Source organism: Tachysurus fulvidraco, chromosome 14 (genome assembly GCF_022655615.1).
Source record: "Tachysurus fulvidraco isolate hzauxx_2018 chromosome 14, HZAU_PFXX_2.0, whole genome shotgun sequence".
Lineage (NCBI taxonomy): Eukaryota > Metazoa > Chordata > Actinopteri > Siluriformes > Bagridae > Tachysurus > Tachysurus fulvidraco.
In genome coordinates, this window is record NC_062531.1 from 7,491,716 (window position 1) to 7,518,356 (window position 26,641).

General features: G+C 40.0%; 1 protein-coding gene and 1 long non-coding RNA gene across 5 annotated transcripts in view; one reads left to right on the forward strand and one right to left on the reverse strand.

The window, feature by feature from the left end:
• celsr3 (cadherin, EGF LAG seven-pass G-type receptor 3) overlaps positions 1-22,538 on the reverse strand; it is a 59,929-nt gene extending 37,391 nt beyond the window's left edge. For 3 of the 4 annotated variants that reach the window (XM_047823047.1, XM_047823048.1, XM_027134004.2), the window contains exons 1-3: positions 16,789-22,537; positions 10,318-10,655; positions 8,891-9,179 (exon numbers count right to left, since the gene is read on the reverse strand). In XM_047823047.1, coding sequence (XP_047679003.1) covers positions 8,891-9,179; positions 10,318-10,655; positions 16,789-22,057 — 5,896 coding nt within the window. In that variant the 5' untranslated portion in view covers positions 22,058-22,537. Of the gene's footprint in view, positions 1-8,890; positions 9,180-10,317; positions 10,656-16,788 lie in introns of all 4 variants that reach the window. The other variant, XM_047823046.1, reaches the window with a different exon arrangement.
• Positions 20,053-25,784, forward strand: LOC125146342. Its single transcript, XR_007144805.1, has 5 exons — positions 20,053-20,194; positions 20,473-20,548; positions 22,562-22,861; positions 23,954-24,201; positions 24,393-25,784. It is a non-coding gene; the product is annotated as an uncharacterized LOC125146342 (long non-coding RNA).
• Positions 25,785-26,641: the final 857 nt, after the last annotated feature.

Genomic DNA, 26,641 nt, shown 5'->3' on the forward strand with positions numbered 1-26,641 from the left:
TCTGTCTGTTTATCTGCCTGTTTGTCTATTTGTCTGGCTGTCTGTCTGTTTGCCTGCTTGTCTATCTGTCTACCTGCCTGTCTATCTGTCTGCTCACTTAAATGTATGTCTGCCTTCTAAACAGAGATGGATAAATGGATACAACTGGATAATACATGTGTTTGTCTACACATCTAAATATCTGTGGTCTTCCCAATATTTTTTTCTGCTCTCTGTCTGCCTGCCTATCCATCCTTCTGTCTTCAATCTCTCTCTCTCTCTCTCTCTCTCTCTCTCTCTCTCTCTCTCTCTCTCTCTCTCTCTCTCTCTCTCTCTCTCTGTCTGTCTGTCTGTCTGTATGTTTATCGATCTATCCTCTTTGTCTTTATTCCACTTTCCTTTGTCATGAGCTTTCCATTTTTCCTACAGCCTGTTGATTTGCATACAGTCTGGATTTCCTTCTGTTCGGTTAGCTCTTGCAGAAAAAAGAGAATTTAGCTTTTCCAGACATGCAGATTTCTTCCAAAGGCATTATGAACTTGTGCCAAAAGTCTTGACATTATGCTGGTACAACATGTGGTTAATAAATCTCAAGAAGTAAGGATAACATGCATGTACAACCACACACACACACACACACACACACACATACAATGGTTCTGATGCCCTATGGTGATCCTGGACTGCAACCTTCAGCTCCTCCCCCACACACTGATCCCCCAACACCAAACGCAAAATTTTCCCTGTGGCTCTGTGCTCCTCCTGCCAACCCGTCCTGTGTTCCTCCACAACACACACACACAGGACTCAGTACAAAGACAAACATCTACCACACACAGACAAGGTAACAACACTTAAACGCAGCCCATGGCTAATACACAACGTTTTAGCAACCACACACATAAACACACACCCATGGGGGACAAAGGAATAAATCATTTTCCATCACTTTCCATCATTTATCACAGTTCAGCTACACAAACACAGCAGATTTTTAATCTGCAACAGATTCAATGCTCTCTATAATAGAGAAAAATGAAAATCCACAAAGTGAAGAAAAAAAACGTTATTTGCAAGAGGATTTACTGATCTGTGTGTGTGTGATTGTGTGAGTGTGTGAGGTCCAAATATCCTCACGATCACCAGGTCAACACAAAATGACAATTATTTTACAGCTTTAATTTTAAATGGTTTATAGGTAGGTTTGGGTGTAAGCAAAGCATTAATTAGCTACATCAATGGAAGGTAGTCATTAATTTCAGAAAAATGTGCGTGTGCGTGTGTGTGTGTGTCGGTCGTTTGGTGTGTGCGTCAGTCGTTTGGTGTGTGCGTCAGTCGTTTGGTGTGTGCATGACTACAGGAAACCATTGCCACTGGAACCTCCCAAAAATAATCCAATAAAATAATTACCCAGATTGAAAGCCATCCAATCGTCCAGTCATACAGTACAATCCGGCAGGCTATGCGACGCAGAAGCAGGAGTGTCTGGTAAATGTGTGTGTTCATTTTCTTCTCGCAGTGCTGCACATGACACAGAGCTGGATGAAACGGCAGGCACTTTGGGCCGTGCTCCAGTTTCCCATCAGCCCTGTTGTGCAAAGCATTACATCTCTAATCCAATCCCCCAGCCACCAAAGCCCAAAGTCAAGCTCATTGTACCATCACACAGCCGTGATCTAGTTAATGTACCTCACTCTACTACAGCTTAATCAACTAAACAGCAATCAAGCATGCTGTGAATCAGATCAGCAGGAAATGTACTAAATCATGCGGTGTATCTCAAGGTGTTAGGCCATCACGATCCTCCAGAAGAGCTTCGAATAAGCCTTGGCACATATACAACAAATCTTTGGATTTTCTTTTCTGAAGAAATAAGCACAATTCTTTCAGAATTTATTCCCTTTAGTGGTGCTTTGGTGATGGTAGTGGGCCAAAATATAAAACTGAGATAAAGTCATTTATTGTTAAAGTTAAAGTTATTAAAGTTATTTATTGAAAAATGAACTGCAACTGATATGTAATGTTCAACCTTTTTCATATGGAAACAAAATTTAGTTTTGCTTAAACACAGGATTTGGAACAACCAGGGCTTGACATTACAAACATATAAGAAATTAAATTTGAAAGAAAAGACACATCAGTGGTGTTCAAGTGCTGTTCGTGACTAGGCGTCAATACAGTGGCAAGGCATTCTGGGATTTGTATTTTTAGCGGAGCATGCGGCTAGCCAGCTGTAATGCACATTTGATATGATCTCGCGGGCCAAATATAATTACACTGCGGGCCAAATTTGCTATAGACGGTTCATATAAAGTGATTGGTAAGTGTGAAGGCCATAGCATCTCATTTTCATAGTCACAAAACATTCAGTGGACACTCGGGGTCTGTAAATGAGGGCGGGGTCATACAGACCACTCCCACCTGATTAGAAATGATTAAAAGTATATTGAATTTTGTATTGAGTTGTACTGGCTCCCTGGAAGGGAAGAAGTAAAACCAAGCTAGCACAGAAAAAAAGTCTGTCACAGCATAAAAGAGTCACTGTTTCCTCCTTTTATGTGTCAGAGACAAATAAGTAGCAGAGGTGGAAATGATGGCTACAGCAGCCGTAAGACAGACTGAACTCTTCTGCACATGCATGAGTTTGACTCACTGCTTCCTGCTAACGTAGTCTATGATTCTACTACTGCAAAAAAAATTACTGGCTTGTCAAAGTTGTTTATTTCCTGTTTTAACGAGTGATGAAATTAATTATTTTGACAGTATTGCATAAGGACAAGGGGGGCACGGTGGCTTAGTGGTTAGCATGTTCGCCTCACACCTCCAGGGTTGGGAGTTCGATTCCCGCCTCTGCCTTGTGTGTGTGGAGTTTGCATGTTCTCCCCGTGCCTCAGGGGTTTCCTCCGGGTACTCCGGTTTCCTCCACAGATCTAAAGACATGCATGGTAGGTTGATTGGCATCTCTGGAAAATTGTCCGCAGTGTGTGATTGCGTGAGTGAATGAGAGTGTGTGTGTGCCCTGTAATTGGTTGGCACTCCGTCCAGGGTGTATCCTGCCTTGATGCCCGATGACGCAGGATGACGTAGTTCGGATAAGCGGTAGAAAATAAATGAATGAATGAATGAATGAATGAATGAATGAATGCATAAGGACATTATTCCTTCAATGAATACACAGCAATTTGGTCAAAGACACTTAGAATTTATCACAGCTTTCTAAGAACCAACTACTGTATCTCAGAATCTTCGACTCAATAAGTCACAATAAGTCACAATAAGACACCTTTGATATCATAATGAATTTGTAGTTCACAGAAATATGACCCAAAAGATGACATGTGAAAACTGAAACTTGGCTAGACACTTGTTGTCGAATCATGAGAACTGCTTGTATGACACATCTAATTTAACAGACCTGTTGGTATGGTAAGACAGCAAAAGCCTTCTTTTCCGATTATCTTTTGTTTTTTATAAAGCAATTCTTCTCTTGCTTTTTTTTAATCCTTTTTTTTTTTTTGAGGAACAAAGACTGTCACTCCGTTCCACTGCAGTGGTAAAGTCGATGCCTAGTGACTTTAGTTTCCACGGCTACGGCAAACAGAACTAAATCCATGTTCGCTCTTTACCTGTCTTTACAGCCGTCTTCGCTTAAAGTCCTTATTATCTCAGAAGCAGAAAACCTGCTTGAAAATGCTTTCTATGTAAGCAGCCCCATCTTAAAACAGAGGCACCATTGTGATGTCTTATTAATAAAATAATCGACAGTAATCTTTTCAATTATTGTCACATGCCTATTACAGTACGTTAGTCAAGAACAAAGTGAAATAAAGGTAAGCTGTGCATGATTTATTTAATCCTGATCAATTAATGAATCAAATCCCTGCACCACATCAGTTTAATACTGTGTGTTTTAGGAATTCTAGCCTAACAACTTAAAAACACAATCTAAACAACTATAACACAAACACCACAATCTGTCTATTCATTATTAGCTAAACTGTACATGTCTGAGCAACTGATCATCTCTTTTCTCAAGTACATCATTTTAAACAAGTGTGCAAACAGTTAAAAATCCATGCAGTACTGACAAGGTGGTGTAGCAAGCAGATAAAGTGGAAAAACACAGACATATACCCAAAAAATCAGAGAAATTCAATTATACATATACACATGGTAGAAGAGAAAGAAGGTAGTAAGGCAGAGCGAGGGACAAAGACAGGATGACAGAAAGAAAGAAAGAGACAAACAAAGAACAAGCGTGAAGCCTCAGTGACGGCAACACAAAGCAATTACGCTAAAACATTTCACTCTGATGGCTACCCTGCACAAAGCACTTAGAGACACACACACCTCCCTATTCACAAAGCACTTATACACACATGCAGGCATGTTGAAAAATGCACAGAATATGGGACCACACTTTTGTGCCAGAATATGTCTCTAAAGGAATAACAATCCATCCATCTCAAGCATCCGTCCTATAAAAAGCAGCATTTTAAGAATTTTAAGCCTTCAGATTGACTTCAGACTTTTCATACACCACACACAGACATTTCCACTTGTACAAGCGTACTCCTTTTGCCTATGAGATCAGCTCAACCACATGCAACAGCCCACTAGCTGTCTTAAAGTAGAGGGTTCTTTGTTCCTGACAAAAGAAAAAAAAAATTCCACGTTCACCGAAAGGAAAGGAATAAGCACAAATCTTTTCAACCAAGATGTATTTGAGAACACAAATACACTTTACAGTAATCTATAATTAAGACCAAACCCTAATAGTATGCAGACAGCCGTATAGATGTTTAAGGCAAATTTGTATTGTTGTATTGGATATCTGGAGGAGAAACGTTCTAGATTTTTTTTTGTTTGTTTTGTTAAAAATGGAAGAAAAGTGGGAAAAAGAACAAAAAATATGCTGTGCTTAAACTGGTGTTCAAAGTTTCCAAATCCAGTGGTCATATGATGACATCATCATTATCATCATTGTGGTTGAAAATAGTACAACCAAGTACTGATTCATTCTCAAAGAGCCGCAATGCCACAGAGGTGTCTTTCACCTTCAACAATTTTGCAAACCCTAAACTGCTGAAAGTTTTCAACTGGCTATGAAAATGACTGATTGGAGAAAAGTACCAGAAATCGTGTTTGCATTTTTCAAGACTTTCAGACACTTTAAGTGGTCAGTGTCTCTGTGCTCCACTTTCATCTGCTCCACATAGGAAAGTTCTTTCTTTGACACATTTTTGGATATTGGCAAATAAAAATAATGACACTCTCTTGCGTAACCATAGTAACTATACAGACGTCCGTGTTCAAAAAAGAGTGGGCTGTTATAGGCTACATGTCAAGGACAGAATATTAGACAAACACATTGGACCAATTTGTGGTGTATTATTTTCAGTTTATTATTGTTTACATTTTTTTTGCACAGCTCTGAATTCTCACTGAATGTACGTTACATCTCAGAGGTATAAGATATATAAAGTTATAATTTTTTTAGCAACATTTCCACCCCAAATGCATTTAAAATATGCATCTATTATTTTCGTTGTCCCAGTCTTGGCATGGGAATGACGTTTACTGGGGTTCATACTCATACTGCAGATATTCTGATTATTATCACATGGCCATTTTAAAGTAGGCCCAAACACGTCTTCCACATGAGGATTTGCTACAATTGTGCATTAAAAAAAACAATGGAACTACATGTGAGGTAGGGTTTTCATATCTAGAATCCTTGATATGCATGACGATACGTTTGCGTAACATCTGAATGTAAAACAATAAAATGTAAAGATTCTAAAAAATTAAGTTTGATGGTATTTTTATTTCATGGTTACAAATTGCAAAAGTGAGAAAAATAAATACTTTCTAATCATTACTATGAATTCTAATTGTTAATTTTTTTTTTATAGGAAAAGAAAAGATACCTGCGATTTGTCAGTGAACTAAACTCCACTGACTCTCAGAGAAATTTGAAGCAGGCCATCATTGCTCTACAACTTATTTCACCTTCTCTCATCATCCTTTCAGTCGTCTGCTTCAACTCTCTCTCTGTCTTCCTGTCTGTTCATCCTTCCGATACATCGCTCTTTCCTCACATGTACACTTTGTTCCTCTCTCTGTTTCTCCCCTGTGGTGTGTGTGTTTTGCTATTTATTCACCCGCCTTTATTCACGTGATGTTTAATTCATCAAAGCCCCAGCTTACCCGACAGGCAAAGTAGCTCCCCTTCCCCTCTACTTTCACACATGGTATGACCCCCAGGGGAACCCCATCTGCCCCTACCTCCATCCTCTCTGTCCCCCTCTCTCTGATCTTTCCTTTTCTCTGTCTCCACACCCACCATCTCTCCACTACTTTCTCATGTCCTCTGCATATCATTTCCATCCCAACTATCTGCTTCACTTATTCACCGTTGTTCTACTTTATCACTTTTTTCATCACATTTCTCACTCTCTGTCCTTCAATCTTCCCATCACTAATTCTGCACAATCCTCTCATTTCCTCCTCTTCCTGCAGACATCTCCATGCATCCATGCACTTGTCCTTTCTCCTCGTCCTTTCTCCTTGTCCTTTCTCCTCCCTCTGTCTGTGCATTAATTCCTCAATTTCTATCTTCATTTCCTGTATTTGGTGTTTTCAAGGTACACATACTGAGTGTGTTAATATTGTTCCCAAGGGGTTTTAGGAATAATGTACACTAATGTAGCTTTTTATTAAATTATCCTATTTAAGGTTTTAATATAGATAAAAAATAAATACTTTGCTCATCCAAGTGGGAAATTCACAAATTTAACCTATAATCTGCATTTCAATATCAATTCATTCATCTTTAGTAGCCACTTTATCCTGGAGCATTTTCCAGAGGTGAAAAGACACCGTGAATAGGACACCAGTCTATCACAGAGCACGACACACAGACACACACTCACACCTAAGGGCATAGGTGTTTTTTCCAACCCAGTCCATTTATCTGTGTGTCTTTGGAAGGTGAGAGGAAACCGGAGAATCCAGAGGAAACCCATAGGGATGTTCACAGAAACTCCACACAGATAATAAGCCAACCCTGGAGCTATGAATGCTGCGAATGCCCTGCAATTCTTTCCAGGACATTAATATTACATTTGCCTTAGATTGATCATGCTGGTTTTATTAAAGTAGTTGCATGAGTTTGTGAGCTCCTGAACTTTCCTGTGTGTGATTGATGTAAGGAATAAAACACTTAGAGTTAAGCTGACGGAAGAAAATAATCAATGATGCTGTGGTTTGTTGAGGACTGTTACCACATCCTGAGCTGTTTAATTCCATATATACCAAAGCAATCACCCTTTTTTGCATTCAAAAAACACCATAAAATTACATCAATGCTTACATTTTGATCAATTAAAAAAAAATTATTATATTGTCTATCCATATATATTCATTATACTATACATTTAATGTTAAATGTCTGCAAACATATAAGCTCATGTTAGACTATGTTATATATAAGCTGTTATTTCCTCACCAGCATTTATTTTTCCCTCTCTCTTATTACATGGTGTATTCCATACAAGTACCTATAGTATAATATACACAACCTTATCCAACCTTATCCTTATATACAACCTTATCCAACAATCTGCGCCTTTAACCATTCATATCAAAGAATCCAGCACTGCTCTGGTATACGTCATTGTCATTTCTGAGCAATAAATGTTCATCTTTAATGCAGAATTTGTATTTTAGAGACAATGAGGAGAATCTGCATGAAATTAGTTAGCAAAGAACTTAGTCTAAAATCTGAATTGTTGAATGATGGATGGTGAATAATATGGTTCATCTACAAAATATGACTGGTTTTCAGCCACAGAGTGTGAAGGCCACAGTTGGCAGATTGTTTTTCTCGTAATCCTGGAAGAGAGAATTGAGACAGCATGCCTCACAGCTTCTCTCTCAGATCAAGAAGACTGTTAACTTTTAAATCAGTCTGCTAGGGTTTTGAGTTTCCATTTGATTTCCAAGAATTATTGGCGATTTCTGAACTACATTTACATTTCAAAATTTACATTTACGGCATTCAACAGAAGCCCTTATTCAGAACGACATACAACAGTGCTTTTAAGCGTCTATGGACTGATTTATTTATTCAAGAATTCTTACAATTCCAAATTTTAATTTTTTTAAATTTTAATTTTTTCATTAGATTCTGATTATTATAATCTATCGTTATTAAGCAACATGTGGCACAGGCTGAGAGAGGGTGTGACAGAGAGAGAGAGAGAGAGAGAGAGAGAGAGAGAGAGAGAGAGAGAGAGAGAGAGAGAGAGAGAGTTCTGTCATTTCCATTTAGCATAAGATTAGTTAGCATACAAAATCCAATCACTACATATTAGAAAAGTCTAAGTAGGGTTAGATTTAAAAAAAAAAAAAAAAGGCAGTAAATAAATAAACAAAAACAAAGAGGTGTGGCTTCTTCGAATTTATCTTCAAGTAAATAAATAGTTCTATTCTTAAATATGACTAAAGTTGGTCATATTTGTTGTTAACAAATTACCTGCTGCTTTTTATTTCATCTGTACATATTTATAAAGAATTGTAATAAATAAATAGTGTCATCCATTATTGCATAATAAATACGATGAATAATGCATGTCGGATCAACACATTCCAAGAAAAGATCTTATTTGTTTTCTGTTGTTGCCATGAAGAGCTTTTTCTTCTCTAAGTCTCCTCCAGCTTTCTCCTTCCCTCATTATCATCGCCTCTCTTCATCCTGTATCTCTCAGAAGCTGTGCATCAGCCCCTGCTGTACTGCATCTCATTTAGAACTGCTACACGCCTTCTGACTGCACTAACTAACGAACACGAAAGCCCTGAAGCATACGCACAACCCCAAAAAAGAGAAAATCCTCACACGCACACTCACCTGTATAATTCTCTCTACAGATGCAGGTGTATCCTCCTTCCCTGCGTGCACACACTCCTCCGTTCAGGCAAGGATTCGAGTAACACATATTAATCTCGATCTCGCAGTAATCCCCTGTGAAGCCAGGGGGACAGCGACAGCGCAGGCCTGCGATAGGGTGGATGGGCCGAAACAGCATCGAGGGTGAGGAGATAAAAGGGGCGGAGCTATTGAAGCGCAGGACGCTGATGCACTTCATGTAGTTCTGACACGGCTCACGCAAACACACGTTATCATCAAACGGCAGCACCTGCAGATAGCAACACAGGAGTTAAAGAGAGTGTACATGTGTGTTTGTGTAAGATAAAAATATTGCTTTTGGTGTTGTACGATTTGGTCCCAAGTTAATTTCTCTGGATTTATGTGTCTAGATAGTTAATTGTGATTATTGCACAATTATTGTACATTTTGTAATGTAAAAAATATTTTAATTTATATTCAAGGCTGTAAATTATTAAAGGAGTTGTATTTGGCATTGAGAAGGTAGATGAGAAAAAGCAAGCAACTGAAATAGTTCTGTAGTTTTGTCATTTTTTCACCTTTCTTAGTTCTAGCATGAACCTTAATAATATACCTTTAAAAATGATTTATAAACACATCTGTATCTAAGGACTATAATACCTTTAATTAGCTTTAAGTGTAAAACCTTTTCAGGTAATAGAGATGTACTAATGGTTAATATACAAGTGTTTCAGAGAATGTAAATGGTAAAAGTATTATTGCTAACTGAGTTAGATAAGCATGCAAGTATTGTTGTGCTAAGAAAATGATCTAACAGTACTTATACTGGGATTGATGCTAATAAGGGCTGTGTTGCTAAGCAATATGTAAGAATAGATAAAAGTATTCTGGGGTATTTACTGTGAATGAAACTTTCTTTGAGTGCAGTGCACCAAAAGAAAGTTAGCTAAGTCCTCAAAGAATAATTAATATGTTATTTTAATACAGCATATTTGGTAGACAGTTTTTGCCCTTTCACTAGTTTCTTATCTACGTTTACATTGAATCTTTCAGTAAATCTCACAAGGCATCAATTCATTTGTAATATACCTCAGCATTTTCTATAATACAGCTCAGAGAATAGAGCCAGCTCAAATCAGAGGTTTAGTTAACAGCTTATTTACAGAAATGGTTCAAAAGAGTGATAGATCTTTCTGCAATAGGTAAAAACTTGTAATTATTGACAAAATACAGAGGTATAAAATAAAGAAATAAAACACTTAACAAATAATCATCAGACCAACCTGGCTCTATAATAGAACATCCTGTGATATTCTTAAATCAAATCCTTACGTATATCTCTGTGATTTATATATATATATATATATATATATATATATATATATATATATATATATATATATATATATATGAATTGGTTCAGTTACCTGCATTTGTGTGAGCATATTTAGTCTTGGTCTGTTAAGGTAGAGCTGCTCCTCCAGCGCATCTGAAGGGAAGAACTGTCCTCCTGGCAACGCTGCTGAAAAGCTGACATTCAACACTCGCTCCGCTTCAGCATCCGGCTGTACATTGAAAACAAACACATCCGCAGCAGCGACTGACAGCACAGATGACACACCTTCCAGGAAGTCGGCGAGCAGTGGAGACAGGAACTGCTCCTGGGACATATTTTGTAGTCTCACCGTTACACTGCTGCTTAACATGTCCTCAGTGATGATCAGGACCCTCAGCTCACACTGAGCACTGATGCTGTGAACACCATCTGAGATGAGAGGTAGGGGTAGAGAGCAAAAAAAACCACATCAAAATCAATGTCAATCTTCTGATAAGTAATCCCCTATAAAATACACTCCTGATACACTCCTCTTTCGATTTAGTCACCCAAAACTCATTTTTAATCCATTAATGGTTTCTGTATTAAATAAAATATTAAAACAATTCCACAGATACAAATACACAGGTGTATTTTATCTTTTATCCTCATCATAACTATATTCTGCATATTCATAAAATATGACTGTTTTATGAATATGACATGATCTCAGTCAACGATTCTGACAAATTTTCCAGTTCAGAGAAAAGATCAAAAAACCTCTTTGGTTGAAACTCGCTTTTAATAAAAGTCTAAAGTCAACTGTTAAACTACATTAATCTTTTTTTTTTTTCCAAACATTGTATTAAAATGTTTTCATTAAGACTTTGGTGGAGAACAGTGTAGATAGATAGATAGATAGATAGATAGATAGATAGATAGATAGATAGATAGATAGATAGATAGATAGATAGATAGATAGATAGATAGATAGATAGATAGATAGATAGATAGATAGATAGATAGATAGATTTTTTTGTATATTTTTTTAACCATTAAAAGAAAAAACATAAATCTGTATGATTGGTTTCCATGATTGGCTTTGACATGTAGACAAATAAACATATAAGTACACTTTCCTTCCATGACAGATGGTGTTGTAGGACTTTACATGGAATCTACAAGGGTCCATTCAGGACAAACCAGAAGAACCATTTAAGTTACTAAATGGAAACCTTTTTTTCTAAGAGCATAAGTTACCATAATCCCCATTATAAAGTAATGCATATGAAGCGCTTATTCACAGAAACCAATAATTGCACTTTGGCATCCATTATAAGTGAGTCTCAAGTCTCTATGTCTTCTATAGTTTTTTTTTAGTACAGAGAAATGTGTTGAAATACATCTCAGTAGCAATAACACATAGTCTACAGATGCAGTGCATAGAGACATTGAGAACACTTGCGTTTTCCTTTCAAGCCAAATTAACCAAAGATCCAAAACCTCAGCACAACACAGTATTCATGTGGAGAGCAATTAGCGATTCAAAGCCTATTTAGTTTGCTTTCTGTGTGATAAAGAACACTTTTAATTCCACTGAAGGATTTAGACAGGGGAAAATGTTGGAAATAAACGTGAAATGCATTGTAATGTCACTAGATTTCTCCTTTCCTAACTACATCTAACATTTAATGGAACCACACAGAGATAGAGTGAATAGAGTAATCGCAGCAGTGTGGAGGAAAACAAAATGATAGAAATGAAAGGAAAGGCTAGATTGAAAGAACAGTATGAAGGAGAAGAAAGCAGAAAAGAGATAGAGGGTGTGTGCTGTGGGGGAGGGGAGACATGGCAGCTGGTTTTATTACAGGATTATGGGGACTGACTCCATGTTGACCTCTTGCTCACACACACACACACACACACACACACACACACACACAGTAAAACAATTTCTCCTGCTTTACACTGTCGTTTGCATAAAACCTGCCTCATATGAACAATTAATACTTTTAATACTGCTAATCGTATAATACCATAAATATATTAGACATGGAGATTAAATCTGCAAATTTTCCTGATTACAGACTAATAGGCCTAATACGTAACACATCCTATTACAATATAATAATGTGCGTGTGTGTCTCTGTTTCCAGGATATATACCAAATCCTCCTTCATGTCATCATTGGACATAAAGCAGATCATTTCTGCCTGTGTTTGTTACTGTGGATTAATACACTACTTACACTTATTTACATCTGAGACGGAGTCTGAACGTTTTCACACCCTTATTTTACACACATTATACTGTAACTCCAGTATCATCCTGTTACTGCTGAAGCAATATGTGCTGAGCATATGAAGCTGCTTCTAATGTATGGCTCTCTGATATACAGTATACTGTATGGATTTCTTACATAAGTGCTTCTGTTTCTTAGCCAATCTCTTTTTCATTTACTTTTCTGTCTTTTGTCTTGCTATCTCACTCTTGCTAAGTCTCTACCTCCCTCTCTCTTGCACTCTAACAGTGATTAATATTTAATAAACTGCCAAACTCTTTTACACTAATGTAAAGTTTATTTTAGACTCTTTATACTGCTGGGAGGAAATAAATGTGTGTCTGAGTGTTTGGATATGTGTGCTCTATTTTTGTAGGCTTTATTTTCCCAGGGTAGAAAAATATTTGAATTGATGGGTCACAGTGTGTGAACACACACACACACACACACACACACACACACACACACACACACACACACACACACACACACACACACACACACACACACACACACACACACACATTGGGTAATACAGAGGAGAGAAAGGGCGCCTGTCACTACAATTTAAACACAGAGAAATGACAACAAGACAAAAAAGTATAACCCAGAAAAAAGATATCAACTAAGCCTGTAGATTCTGCATAATCACACACACACACACACACACACACACACACACACACACACACACACACACACACACACACACACACACACACACACACACACACAGTGTACTGTAAGTGTAAGATCTGGAGCAATGTCCAGTATTAGACAGATGCTTTTGTCATAAAGAACCACAACCTTTACATATGGACCACACTATATGAAAAATGTTTTGTACACCTAGCTAACACATCCATATGTGCTTTATGAACATCCCAACATCCCAGCCCAGATTTGGCCTCCTTTGCTGTTATAATAACCTCCACTCTTCTGGGAAGTGTTGCATTACCTTTTGAAGCATGGCTGTGGGGATTTCTGCTCACTCAGCCAGAAAGAGCATTACTGAGTTCAGTCACTGATGTCGGGTGAGGAGGTCTGGCATGTTGTAGGATTTCAATTGGCAAGACATGTCTTCATGGATCTTGCTTTGTGCACAGGGACATTGTCATACTGGCCAATGTTTGGATTTTTGATCCAGTAAAATATAATCTTAATGCCTACAATGACAGCCTACAAAGACCATTCTGTGCTTCGAACATTGTGGTAACAGTTTGGGGAAGTTTCCTTCATGAATGTGATGGTTAGGTGTCCACATACTTTTGGCTGTATAGTGTACAATCCAAGTGGACATCTGAGCAAGTGAGTTTTAAGAAGCTTTGCTTGAGGGTCCTTCAGTGGCTCTGTGGTTGTCTTGTGACTGACACCACACAGAGAACTACACTAGCGAAGACTATACATGATCTATGATATTATGGCATCATATCATCATATCTAACAAAACATCATATCCACATGTTTAGCTGTATGTTTTGGCACGTTGTGGTACCTACTGTACCTAAAAAAACAGACTTAAATACAATAACATAATAATTGGAGGAAGGGTGGAGGAGGAACATAAGAAAGCTACTAACCCATGATCCTTATGCTAGGCTTCATAAGGCTTCTTTATAATAGGAGTCATTTGTACATAAAATGTACCTTCCAGCTGTAGGACATTTTCTCCCCAGAGACTCATACTTCCCAGAGACTTGTGTGGTTTTAACATCCTCACTGCTATGTGCCTTTCTGCTATATGACCCGCATACTGCCTTACTGCAATTCATCATGAAGCTAACATTAAAATATTACTCTCCAGTGTTGCCCAGAGGAGGATGAGTTTCTCATATGAGTCTGGCTATGTTCGATTTTTATGACTCATGCTGTCTCAAGGGAACATTTTTCCTTTGCTTACTGTTGCTGACTTGATCATAAAGTAAAAAAAAAAATCTCAGAAGTGAAAATGTTTACTTAAATGCTCTGAAACAAAAGTCAAATGAAACTTACTTTAACTTCTGAACTGAACTGAATTTAAAGTAATTGGAAGAACGGAATATATTTGCATATACATGTATCTACAGTGTATTGTAGCAACACACCCAGCATTCAATACTACATTGCGATATAACAGCAGTACCAATTATTGTAAAGTGTTGAGTGAAACCAATCAACTCTAAAGAGAGAGAGAGAGAGAGAGAGAGAGAGAGAGAGAGAGAGAGAGAGAGAGAGAGAGAGAGAGAGAGAGAGAGAGAAAGAGAGACTAATCTGTTTTGCTTTACGACAGCATTAAGTTACATTTACGGTACAAATAGAAAAGAGCACACACTCGAACTGAACAACACAGACATGGTCATTCTACTGGAAAGTATTTAAGTGCATATCGCACTTCTGTCTTTACTTCTGCTATATTTATTTATTTTAATTATTTTTATTATTAACTAACATGCCATACTCTCTAGCTGTTTAGTTACATTAAATTTTGCACAAATTAGTTCCTGTTATCACTTATGTTATAGCAACTTTAATTAATCTTTCAGCAGCAACAATATCTTAAAATTAAAACACCATGTCAATGATCACACAAATTTTTTTAAACTGTACATGTGTATCATCCACCATTTCATCATTTTACGTCCCTGTGTAAGTTAGTGCTATAGAAATAACTTCTTGGATCAAGTGCATTAAAACAAACCCTGTGACTGGAACCGTCAGAGCTGCTGTTAAATTTGTTTTTATCAATTTCCCAAATGAAAAAGGCCTATTTAGAAAACCATGAGAGGAGCAGGAAGTGACAGAACAGTATGAACATAATCATATCATATCATGAGTCATACATTATTATGTGGATCATACAGAGGAAGGCAAAAATAAGTAGACCGGCAATAATTGAAATAAGTCTGCTTTTCTTATAAAATCAATTTGTCTTCTCAGTATAATTTTCTAAAAATGACTTGTGCCCAGAACAGCAGTGAAGTGAAGCTGTGTAGATGATGATTTAAAGCAACCATGTCTTAAATGATTAATTACATATGGGTAATTTGTATAAGCTTAAATTTTGGCATATTCTATTAAGAACTCATCCTGCTATTTTTCTGAGATAAATAAATAAATGAGTGTGTAAAAGCCTACAATACAACTTCAATAGTTTTTCACTGCATCCCTTGTGAAAGGAAATTGTGTCAAATTTCACAGAGGCCTTGTTACCCTCCACAGGCTAGTGTGAAAAAAATTTGGGAATAAACATGTCCTTTCATTCATTCAAAAATACCAGATCCCACTTGTTGTTCTTTTTCCTGTCACTCATGCTCGGTACACACCGAGAGAGAGTGCTATTAGGTCATTCCCCCTAATAAAATTACATCCATCTCTTCAGTCAAAAAGAAGAGAGGTGAAAAACACTGACAGAGAGCAGTGGGTGTATAAGAGAAGAAAAAAGATAAGTGAATGGAGGACAGAGTGAAAGTAGGCTTCATAGGAGAGGAGAGTCTGACAGGTAAAGGCAGAATGCTTGCCAAAATCTAATTGAGTTGGCTCTAATTGACTGCAGCTTCAGTCACACACACACACACACACACACACACACACACACACACACACACACACACACACACACACACACACACACACACACACATTTATGTCATCCCCCCATATGGAGAACCCCAAGAACAAAGATATTAATGCTGCAGGCCATCCAAATTAATTAAGCTTGAAAATATTGCTGTGAAATATGTTGCTATTCCCAAATCCTGTTTTTCTAATGCCAGTACAAACATCAACATACAGTATTAAGACCAAGTAACCCTATAGTCTCAACGTGTCAACACCATCATATCGCTTTTAAGCCATGCTACAATGAGACCAACATTGTCATTACAGCCAATGCTTATCGCACTTACCCACCATTATTGTCTATTGTTACCTTCTGATACCAGGAAGCCACCATTAGCACATAATTCAATTTACAACGATCTGAAAATGCTTGTATGATGTCAATCAAGAGTCAGATTTCTCTAAAGGATTCTTTCTTTTATCTCTCTTTGTAATTTGACCTCTCTCTCTCTCTCTCTCTCTCTCTCTCTCTCTCTCTCTCTCTCTCTCTCTCTCTCTCTCTCTCTCTCTCTCTCTCTCTGACACTGACCAAGTCAGTTTCACAAATGTCCTACAAGGCAGTTACACAGAAGAGAACGGTTATGCAAAGCATTTTAACCTGATTCGGCTCTATCTTCATTCCCTTGCTTCACTTATTCTTTTTCCTTTCTCCTAAAAGCAACACAATTCTTACTCCCATCCCCCTTCCCTCTGTCCCTGACTTACCAGTGACAGTGATGAGCATGTGCGCGACCAGTGGGCGATTGTTGTCCAGTTCACTGCTGAGTTGGATTTCTCCACTTGTGCGGTTGAGTAAAAGCAGGTGAAGCTCGTTACCATGTTCAATGGTGTAGTAGAGGCGATCAGTTACATCTGGGTCATGGGCTGGAACACGCCCTATAACTCCGCTTGGGAAAGTGTTGGAACGATTTGACACAAAGTTGTTGAATATAATCTGAAAGTTCTTCATTTCTGGGCTATTGTCGTTTTGGTCAATAAGTCGGATTCGCACCGTGGCCCGGCTTACCAGAGGTGCTGATGTGGCTTGCACAACAATGACATACTCGTTCCGTGTCTCATAATCCAAGTCAATCAGAGATGTGAGCTCTCCTGAAAAAATGTCCATCTGGAAGATTTCAGGAATGTTACCTTCAACAATTTGATACATAATCTGGGCATTAGGGCCTTCGTCTGGATCTGTGGCTGTAATCTGAGCTACGACTGACCCGACTGCACTGTTCTCTTTCACCCGCACCTCAAAGTCATCAGCAGGGAAGACAGGAGCATTGTCATTAACATCCATAACACTGACCTGGATACGGACAGGTGTGCGTTGAGGTGGAACTCCACGATCCACTGCAAAGGCTGTGAGTTCATAGAATGGCACACTTTCTCGATCAAGTCGCCGCACGGTGCGAACTGTTCCAGAAGTCGGCTCAATGGTGAAATCACCATCACCATCTTCCCCATTTTGGAAAGTATACTGCACACGTCCATTAGCATGAGCATCACGGTCGGTGGCAGAGATCTGTAGGACACTTGTAAAAGGTGGAGCATCTTCACTGACTCCACCCTGGTAATGTGGGCTGAGGAACTGTGGCGCATTGTCATTCACGTCATTCACATTGACTTCTACATAGGTTGTGTCAGATTTTTGTGGTATTCCATTGTCACGAGCTGTAATGGCAAGAGTGTAAGTCATTTGGTCTTCATAGTCCAGCTCAGCTTGTAATGTGATTGCACCTGTTGCAGGATCAATTCGGAACTGTGGAATGTTGTCTTCGAGGAAGTATATGATCCGGGCGTTCTCGCCAACATCATCATCTGTGGCACTTATTACCACCACAGTGCTACCTGGAGGTCTATCTTCATTTACACTCACAGAGTAGTGAGCACTCTGAAACACTGGACGGTGTGTGTTTGCATCTGTGATGTTCACGTGTACCTGACAGGTATCATGTAGGGTTCTGTCAGAGGCAGTGACTGTTAGCACATAACGCCGCTCCTGTTTGTAGTCAAGTGGCAATGCCAGTGTTAAAAGTCCAGATCCTCCAGCTGTGCTAATAGCAAAACGGTTGCGAGTGTTTCCACCAGTAATCTGGTAGGTGACTGCACTGTTGACATCACGGTCAACTGCTGTTACGCTAACGACACTCGTTCCGACTGAAGCATCCTCATTTAGTCGAACATAGTACTCTTTCTGAAGGAACTCGGGGCGATTATCGTTAACATCCATCACAGTGATAGTGACACTAGCTGTGGCAGAAAGTGGTGGTGCTCCATAATCCCTGGCCTCAACACCAAAGAAATAGTGCTCTACCAATTCCCGGTCAAGCGCTGAGCTCACTGTGACCCAGCCTGTAGCAGCATTAATAACAAAAGGAGTGTCTGTGCCAGTTCCTGTTAGTCTGTACTCTAGCCGTGCGTTATCACCATTATCAGTGTCAATGGCTTGAATATGCAGGACAGAGTGGCCAATCGGGGCACTCTCCAGCACTGTAGCTTGGAATGGTGTAGATACAAAAATTGGTGGATTATCATTCACATCAGTCACTTGGACACTAACAATTCCAGTGCTGTTAGAAAGAGGTGGCCGGCCATTATCTTGAGCACGTAGTCGTAAAGTATATTCACGTTCTGTCTCAAAGTCCAGTGGTGCTACTACTTGTATTTCTCCAGTAACACTATCAATTGCAAACTGCCCCCGGCTGTTCCCACTGATAATGTTGTAGTGCACAGCAGCATTTCCGTCTTTATCTTCATCGGAAGCACTGACACGCAAGATTTCTGAATGTGGCCGCACGTCTTCTCGAACTGCCACTATGTAACGTTTCTGACTGAATTGTGGAACATTGTCGTTTTCATCCAAAACTGTAATGTGAACATTAACGGTAGCAGAACGTGGACCTGGCTCTCGGCCTTGATCGTTGGCCTCTACCTGTAACATATAGCGTTCGTTTATCTCTCGGTCAACAATACCTCGAGTTGTGATCAAACCTGACCGTGGATCAATTTCAAATGCAGAACGTGCAACAGGTGCACTTTCCCCAATAAACCGGTAACGAATGTTAGCATTTGCCTGGGAGTCGAGATCAGTAGCACGTAGCTGCAAGATTGGATAACCCTCTTCCACATTCTCTCTGATTGTTTCACGGTATTCTGTCTGTTCAAAAATTGGAGAGTGGTCATTCCGGTCAGAAACAGCAATAGCTACCATTGTTGTTCCAGACAAACGTGGTGAACCATGATCTGTAGCAGTCACTCTGAAGTAATGCAAGTCCATGTGCTCTCTATCCAGTACATGTGTGGTGGTGATAAGTCCAGTCATAGGATCAATTTGAAAGTAGTCCATGGATCTGCTGTTCATTAAAGCTGCGATGCTGTAGCTGAGCCGTCCTGCCTCTCCAGGATCTGGATCCTCTGCTACCATTGATATAACAGAGGTACTAGGAGGCTGGTTTTCTGCCACCTGAATCTGATAATTATACTGAGGGAAATGGGGGTGTCGATTAGCAGCTCTACGTGAGCGTCCGACAGGAAGGGCACCTGGTTGCTCACCTATTTTTTCTTTGTAGTACTCATAATCGTTCATGACTTTTTTCTTGTTACATTCTTTGTCTGTTTGTTTTGTTTCAGTTGTAACCTCTACTGGAGTGGTTTCTACCAAGTCTCGGTTGTTTTTTGACTCATCTTTTTCTGCCTTGTTTTCCTTGAATTGCTGCCAGTTTTTGTTCTCATCTTCTCTAACTGTCTCTCTTACTGTCTGTGAGACTTGATCTCTTCCTCCCTCTCCCTGTAAATTTCTATCTCCTTCAGACTCATCTTTCTTTGTGCTATCTGCATTCACCCACCCTCCACTTTCCTTGCTTTCTCCTTTTCCATACTGCCTGTAACCCTTCCCCCTGCTATCCTCCACTTCCTCCTCCCTCACCTCTCCTGCCATCTCTCCCTTCCTCCTCTCCCCTGAGACCCCAACCTGCTTCACATGCTGACTGACAGCCTCAGCTTGTAATGGCAGCCCTTTACCGGATTTTAATTGCGTTTGTGCGGCTCCCCTGTTGGTATCTAAGCTGTTGCTGGTGGTGCTGTCAGCGCATGCCGGGTGTGGACTCTCCATCGGGACAGAATCCAGGTGAGCTTGAGAACATGGCACATGCGCTGTTAACACATGCGCTGAAATGTTGCTGTCCATTTTGTTATTCCTTTGAACAATTTTTTTTTCATTTATACTATTTTCACTAGAGATGTTGTTTTGATAGTCATTCTGCTGTTTGTTGTTGTTGTTGTTGTTGTTGTTGTTGTTGTTGTTGTTGTTACTGTTATAGTTCCACAAGAACAAACTTTGAACAAACTTTAACTTAACATCTAGAGCTGACTCACCCTCTGTGCCATTTTTGTCACTGTTCCAAGTCCCAGTGTGAGTATGTAAGTCACAGGATGTCTCAGTCAAGTTCATCTGAGCCGAGAGCTGGGAGTGCGGCATTATGTGAGTAACACAATCGCTACATTTAACTTGTGAGTCAGAGATGTTTTTGCTTTCCGAGTCAAACAAAGTAGAGATTGCTTTAGATATCGATGGATAATTAGTTTGTTTTTCAGTTAGGAGAAAAGGGTTTCCAGTAAAGTAGAAGACACATTGTGACATGTGACTCCTGTCAGAAATTGAACCGGCTTTGCGAGCCTTACCTTGACTTTGTGGATACTTCTGTTTATATTTTCCTCTCTCATCTCTAAGCTTTGCATTCAGATCAGGGGTGTCCATTACCGTGATATTTTTGCATGACAAATAAAACGGTAAAATAATGCCTGTAAAAGGGGCGATGTTGCGTTCTCTGCTACTCCATTGCTTGCGCGCCAGATTGTGACTGGCTCCGTGCCCGTATCCATTTAAGAATGTTTTACAGGAAGCTACGGGAGCGACAGTGACTCCTGTAACCCGGCATGAGTTCAGGCAGATGTCTGATGGTCCTGAAAGGTGCTGCGCGCGAGATTTAATGCTATCACCAGTAACACCATGAAAACACCCTTTCCAGCCCTGTGTCGTGGGATCGATAGCATTGAGGAGGCCCCGGGAGGGACTGATCGTTATCCTTTTGTCCCTTTTATTGGCGTCCGAAACACTGCCAGTCTTATTAGAATTTGAATTGTCCGTTGATGGTGGCCGAGCCCACCTCTTGGCATCCCTAAACTCCCGTTTTGAGGGCAACGAGCTGCGCTCCGGCCCGGTTCTCCAACCTCCTGCGCTCTTATCCAAACCGGAACGGGCATCGATACAGCCCTGTCCCTGGTGCTCACGCTGTACAGTGACCCACCCGCAATCGAGACGGCACAAACACGAGCATGCTCTAGTCCTTTGCACAGATCTCTTTTTTCCAATCTGAAGCAAGGGAGCGAGAAACGGGGAAACAACGCCCTTCTGCACACAACCGGGTAGCCGGTGATGACAGCGTCCAGTCCGAGGCGTTGGTTCTGATGCATTGTAATCCAGCGGCGACGAGATCACGGGGACTCCTGCTGCTCTGGTCCGTGAAATCGTAAATTCTTGACTGGATCCGAGCCACGCTGCTCTCCATACGGGGCGGATCACCGTGTCGCTCTCAGCTAGAGTCCGCGCGTCTCCGGGGGCCGGGTGGTGGCGGCGTGGCGTGGCTGCTCTCCCCGGGACAACGGCGAACAAAGAGCAGAGCAGAAGGTGCAGCAGGAGTGACGACGGCGAGCTAAAGCCCAGCAGCAGTGCAGCCATTAGTGTGGCGAGATCCTTTTCTCCCCCTTTCTCCCTCTCTCCCTTCTCGGTGCCTCTCAATCTCTCTCCCTCTACCTCTCTCGCGCTCTCTTTCTTCCGACGCCAGGTCCTCTGACACTGCCCGACTCCTTCCGCCGTGCTCCCACGGTCTGCGCTCTCGAAGCCCCCGAGAAGCTCGCATCTACTCTCGGTGTCGGGTAGAGCTCGCGCTAGTAGCAGCACGGGCGCAGCATCTTTCCTACTTGCACACATCCAACATGGCTCACAGGAACCGGTGCTACTATAATTCCACCCCCTCTCGCTCCCTTCGTTCTCCTCCTTCTCCTCCTCCTCCTCCTTCTCCTCCTCTTCCTTTCTCTTTTCCTCTGTATCTTACGCGTTCTCTCTCTCTCTCTCTCTCTCTCTCTCTCTCTCTCTCTCTCTCTCTCTCTCTCTCTCTCTCTCTCTCTCTCTCTCTCTCTCTCTCTCTCTCTCTCTCTCTCTGAGAATAGCCCTTTGGAGTCTGCGCAGGACCGTTTCTCCAGCCGCCATAACCTAGACTGGAGAACCATGTAAATGGAAATACATCAAATTTTAAAATGAAACACAGAAATCTTAAAAGCATTATAATTTGAAGCAATAGCATTAAAACTTAAGGTTAAGAAAGTGAAAGCTTAAATGGTGGACTAAAAATGTATAGTATACATACTGTATCTATATATGTGTAATATTTATTACAATTATATAATTAATCAGTAGACTTCTCCCTTAATTTAGAAGTGAAGCATATAGCAGGATGGTTTCCTTTCTTTGTGATTCTGTGGTCAGCCGGTGTCCACCTGTGACGTCATGCATTGGCCAGAGGACATTTTCAGGGTAATCATCCTATTTCAATCCATTGAGAATTAAGACACACAATTTCGCTAAATGACTATACATTTTATGTAAGTCCTTAAATAACAATAATAACAGAAAGAAGAAGGGGTAAACACCGTGTGTCCTGCAGTTTGGCTGCCTGTACCACAGCTGGAACATTTCCACGAAGGGTGAAAAATGCATACGGCTCAATTATATCAAGTAAACACACACACACACACACACACACACACACACACACACACACACACACACACACACACACACACACACACACACACACACACACACACAGAAATATAAGCCGCCTCCTCGCCCACGGTTCTCATGCTGTCTCGTCTGAGCTGAACTGAACTGACGGCTGCTTTGGGCTCCATGTCTCAGTGTACTCGCGATGTCTAAGAAAAAAAATCTGCATTAAGTAGGCCTCATGTCGAGCTATCATCTTACAGTCTGTCTCTATCTGTGTGGAGATTGCTCTCTTGTTGCGTTAATGGTATTATATCATACGGTCTTGGCTGTCTAAATCACGTTAGGTAAGAGAGGAAGAAGGATTCCCTTAAAAGCGCATCCGCAATAAAGCCTCTCTTTTTCTGCACAAAGCTGATCAAACTGCTTGTGAGATTAGATGAAACGCACAATCACTTCCACTTCAAGTAAAAAAGTATCCTCCAAAACTACAAATTCATGCAGTCCCAGTTCGCTTTACTCCCTTCAGCTCATATTACTGAGTTCCTTGAACTCAATGTTTGAAATATCTTAAAATTCAGAACGCTACAGTAGCATTTCATTCGAGATTTAACACAAATCCAGAGTAACAATCAGTTAACTGTAATGATCTAGTTCAGAGTTGCGGGATTAGGATTGGACCTGTAAATCTCCCTATTATCTACAGATTTCTACCTAGTTTCAGGACCAAGGACAGTTCCCGTCTGTTTAAGAGCTTTCACTTGAAGATCCTAGCGCACTTAAATGAGAGTTTTGGCTTAGCTTCTTTTTTTGTGTCATGTTCCGAGGGCGTTTCAAAACGGATTATTCATGCATATTCATAGATCCTGGCATCCTTAATGAATGCAAGAAATGTAGATGTTTCCGATCCATTTTAGTGGCTTCTCTAACACAATACATGGGGAATACATAGATTATTTGTGATGCCTTATAATATGAGACACAACATTTAAATTGTATTCTTCTTTATCATCATTATGCTAAATGTTCAAATTCCACCGTATGTCTGGCTTTCTAGTAATGTGATATCTTATTCCACTGGTTAAACACTGTCACTTTTTACAGGAACTGTCATTGTTTAGATGCCATTTACACATCTGTTATTGGATCACACATTGTTCACTCCTTTGGCAAAATTGTTGGGATTGGGGCTGACCTAATGGGCTGAGTAGTAACCCCGGAAACTCCAACCTACTCATCATGCCTCGTGGAGCATAAAGTGCACATCTAGCTCTCCTTCTCTCTCTCAGACACACACACACCTGGTCACAAGGCCTCAACTCCATTCTATAGCTGAAGTTACCATGGGAACGGTAAAGACGAGAGTTGCTTATTCTTATAACATTGTGTGTGTGTGTGTGAGAGAGAGAGAGAGAGAGAGAGAGAGAGAGAGAGAGAGAGAGAAGGGGGGATTGGGGAGGGGGTAGTGGAGGCTCACAGGTCTTTTTTTGTTGCTCGCACCCCTCTGTTGCTCATTATCATCACATGCTTTGTGCTCTTGCAGCGTGCTCCCTGCAGCGAAGCTCAGCCAGCTCAGCACTTCAAGTGGCTCCACCCATCAGACCCATCCCTTGTATCCCACCCCGCTGGTCTGTAGCAGGTGGCCGCGTGCTGGCGCGTGTGTGGTGTGACTGGGCGGTAATGCATATTCACCCATGCTGTGTGCAGGCGGGACATGACTGATGGATGATCTTGTCCATTGCCAATAGGGTGCCCATTGCTATACATGCGCACACTGCACACAACTCACTGATTGCTCTCTCTCTCTCTCTCTCTCTCTCTCTCTCTCTCTCTCTCTCTCTCTCTCTCTCTCTCTCTCTCTCTCTCTCTCTCTCTCTCTCTCTCTCTCTCTCTCTCTCTCTCTCTCTCTCTCTCTCTCTCTCTCACACACACACACACACACACACACACACACCTCTTTCCCGCTGTCCTCAGGCTATCCCTGCTTTACACACGGCATATGGAAGCAGCTGGCCGTCGCGCCCAAGACCTCTGAGGGACTGTTATCACAGTGTACCAGGAAGTAATTAGAGCAAGCTGAAAAAAATGTTTTTTCATAGATTTCAGTCCTTCACTACTCTTGACATGACACTTTGTTTAGGGTTATAATGTTCTTATACAACAAACAAGAATAGCCTGGTGCCTATGGCCATTTTGAAAAAAGAACAAATTATTTTGGTGGCCGAATGTTACTGTATATTTATAAACTGATTGTTCAAATCAGAAAGTGAAACAATGTCATAAAGTCAATGAAACAGTGAAACAGTCATAAAATACTTAAGATTACAAATTGACAGCTTTGTATCCATAAATTGAGAAGTTAATGTGATTTTACAGTGCAGTACATTCATGGTGTCACTTTATCCAATGTCCACTTTAGTAGGAACACCTGCACATTCTTGCAGTTATTAAAATAGGAAGTTTCTGTCATTTTAAGATGAGAAAAAAACTTTTCAGAAAATCTGTGCCACTGCAGCCTCGGATTCCTGTTCTTAGTGGTACCCCGATGTGATCTTCTGCTGCTATAACTTATATGCCTCAAGGATCAACATAGTGTACATTCTGAAATACTTTTCAACTCTCCATGGATGTAAAGAGTGATCACCTGAGTTATCATAGCCTTACTGTCATCACATTTTCCCCATTCTAATGTTAAATATGAACATTGACATTATGCATGATTGTTTGATTGGATTGCAAATTTATAAAAAAAAATCTACATTAAATTAGAGGTTAATGGTCCTGTTCAAAATAAATCTGGCCACACTGCTCTTGCTCATATGAAGAAACATTTTGCATGAAACCTGGTTACTTTGATCAAATCTGACATAATACACTAAAATCTAAAATAAAAAAGAAGAGAAATTACAGAATTAAAAAGTGATTGATAATAGGATACGTCAGCGTCTCCTTGTCTTTGTTTGAGCTTGTGTGTTGCTGAAAGTGGAATGATGTCATAAATGATTTTAGAGGATTATGAGATTATGAAGTCTCTGTGTTCGTTATCTGGCACACACGTTATTGCATTTTGACATGCAGATTGCGCAGTGTGGACTGCTGAATTCCTCTTAGGGAGGATCTCTCTCTCTCTTTCATACATACACACTCACAAACAATTCAAATTTTATGCAATAAAAAAATTGTGATTAATACACAGAAGCTGGAAACATGGAAAATTCTGCATATGCATGGTTATATGTGGGTGCCCATGGTAATGAATATATACACACCTACGCAGATCAGGATATTCTGATGAGGATAATAATTAGGCGATAACACACAGCTGTTACACTCACTGAGGTCATGCAGAATAATAATGACACATATGCTAAACTGTTTGAAATTAACAGATTTTTTTAAAAGACATATACACAATATATACATATACAATATAAATGCTTCTATTTTATGTTAGTTAATGATGTTAAAATAAACATATTTTACATTATTGTCATAATACAACACAGAGCACCATATGTTACGCAGGTGTATTCACAGGAAACACACTTTTTCTATACTTAAGTAAAGAACACATGGAACTAATATAAGCATATAAACATAAATTGGTCACCTTTGATATTTTTTGTCTCATTTACATGTATATGTGTGTGTTCTTTATCTAGGCTGCATATACTATGTACACTTGCCATTTGACACTTGAATGAGTCAGAAAAGAGACAGAGTTGGAACAAATACTCTATAATCTTAATGTAACATTTAAACTACAGGGTGAATAAGTTATGTCCTGCCTAT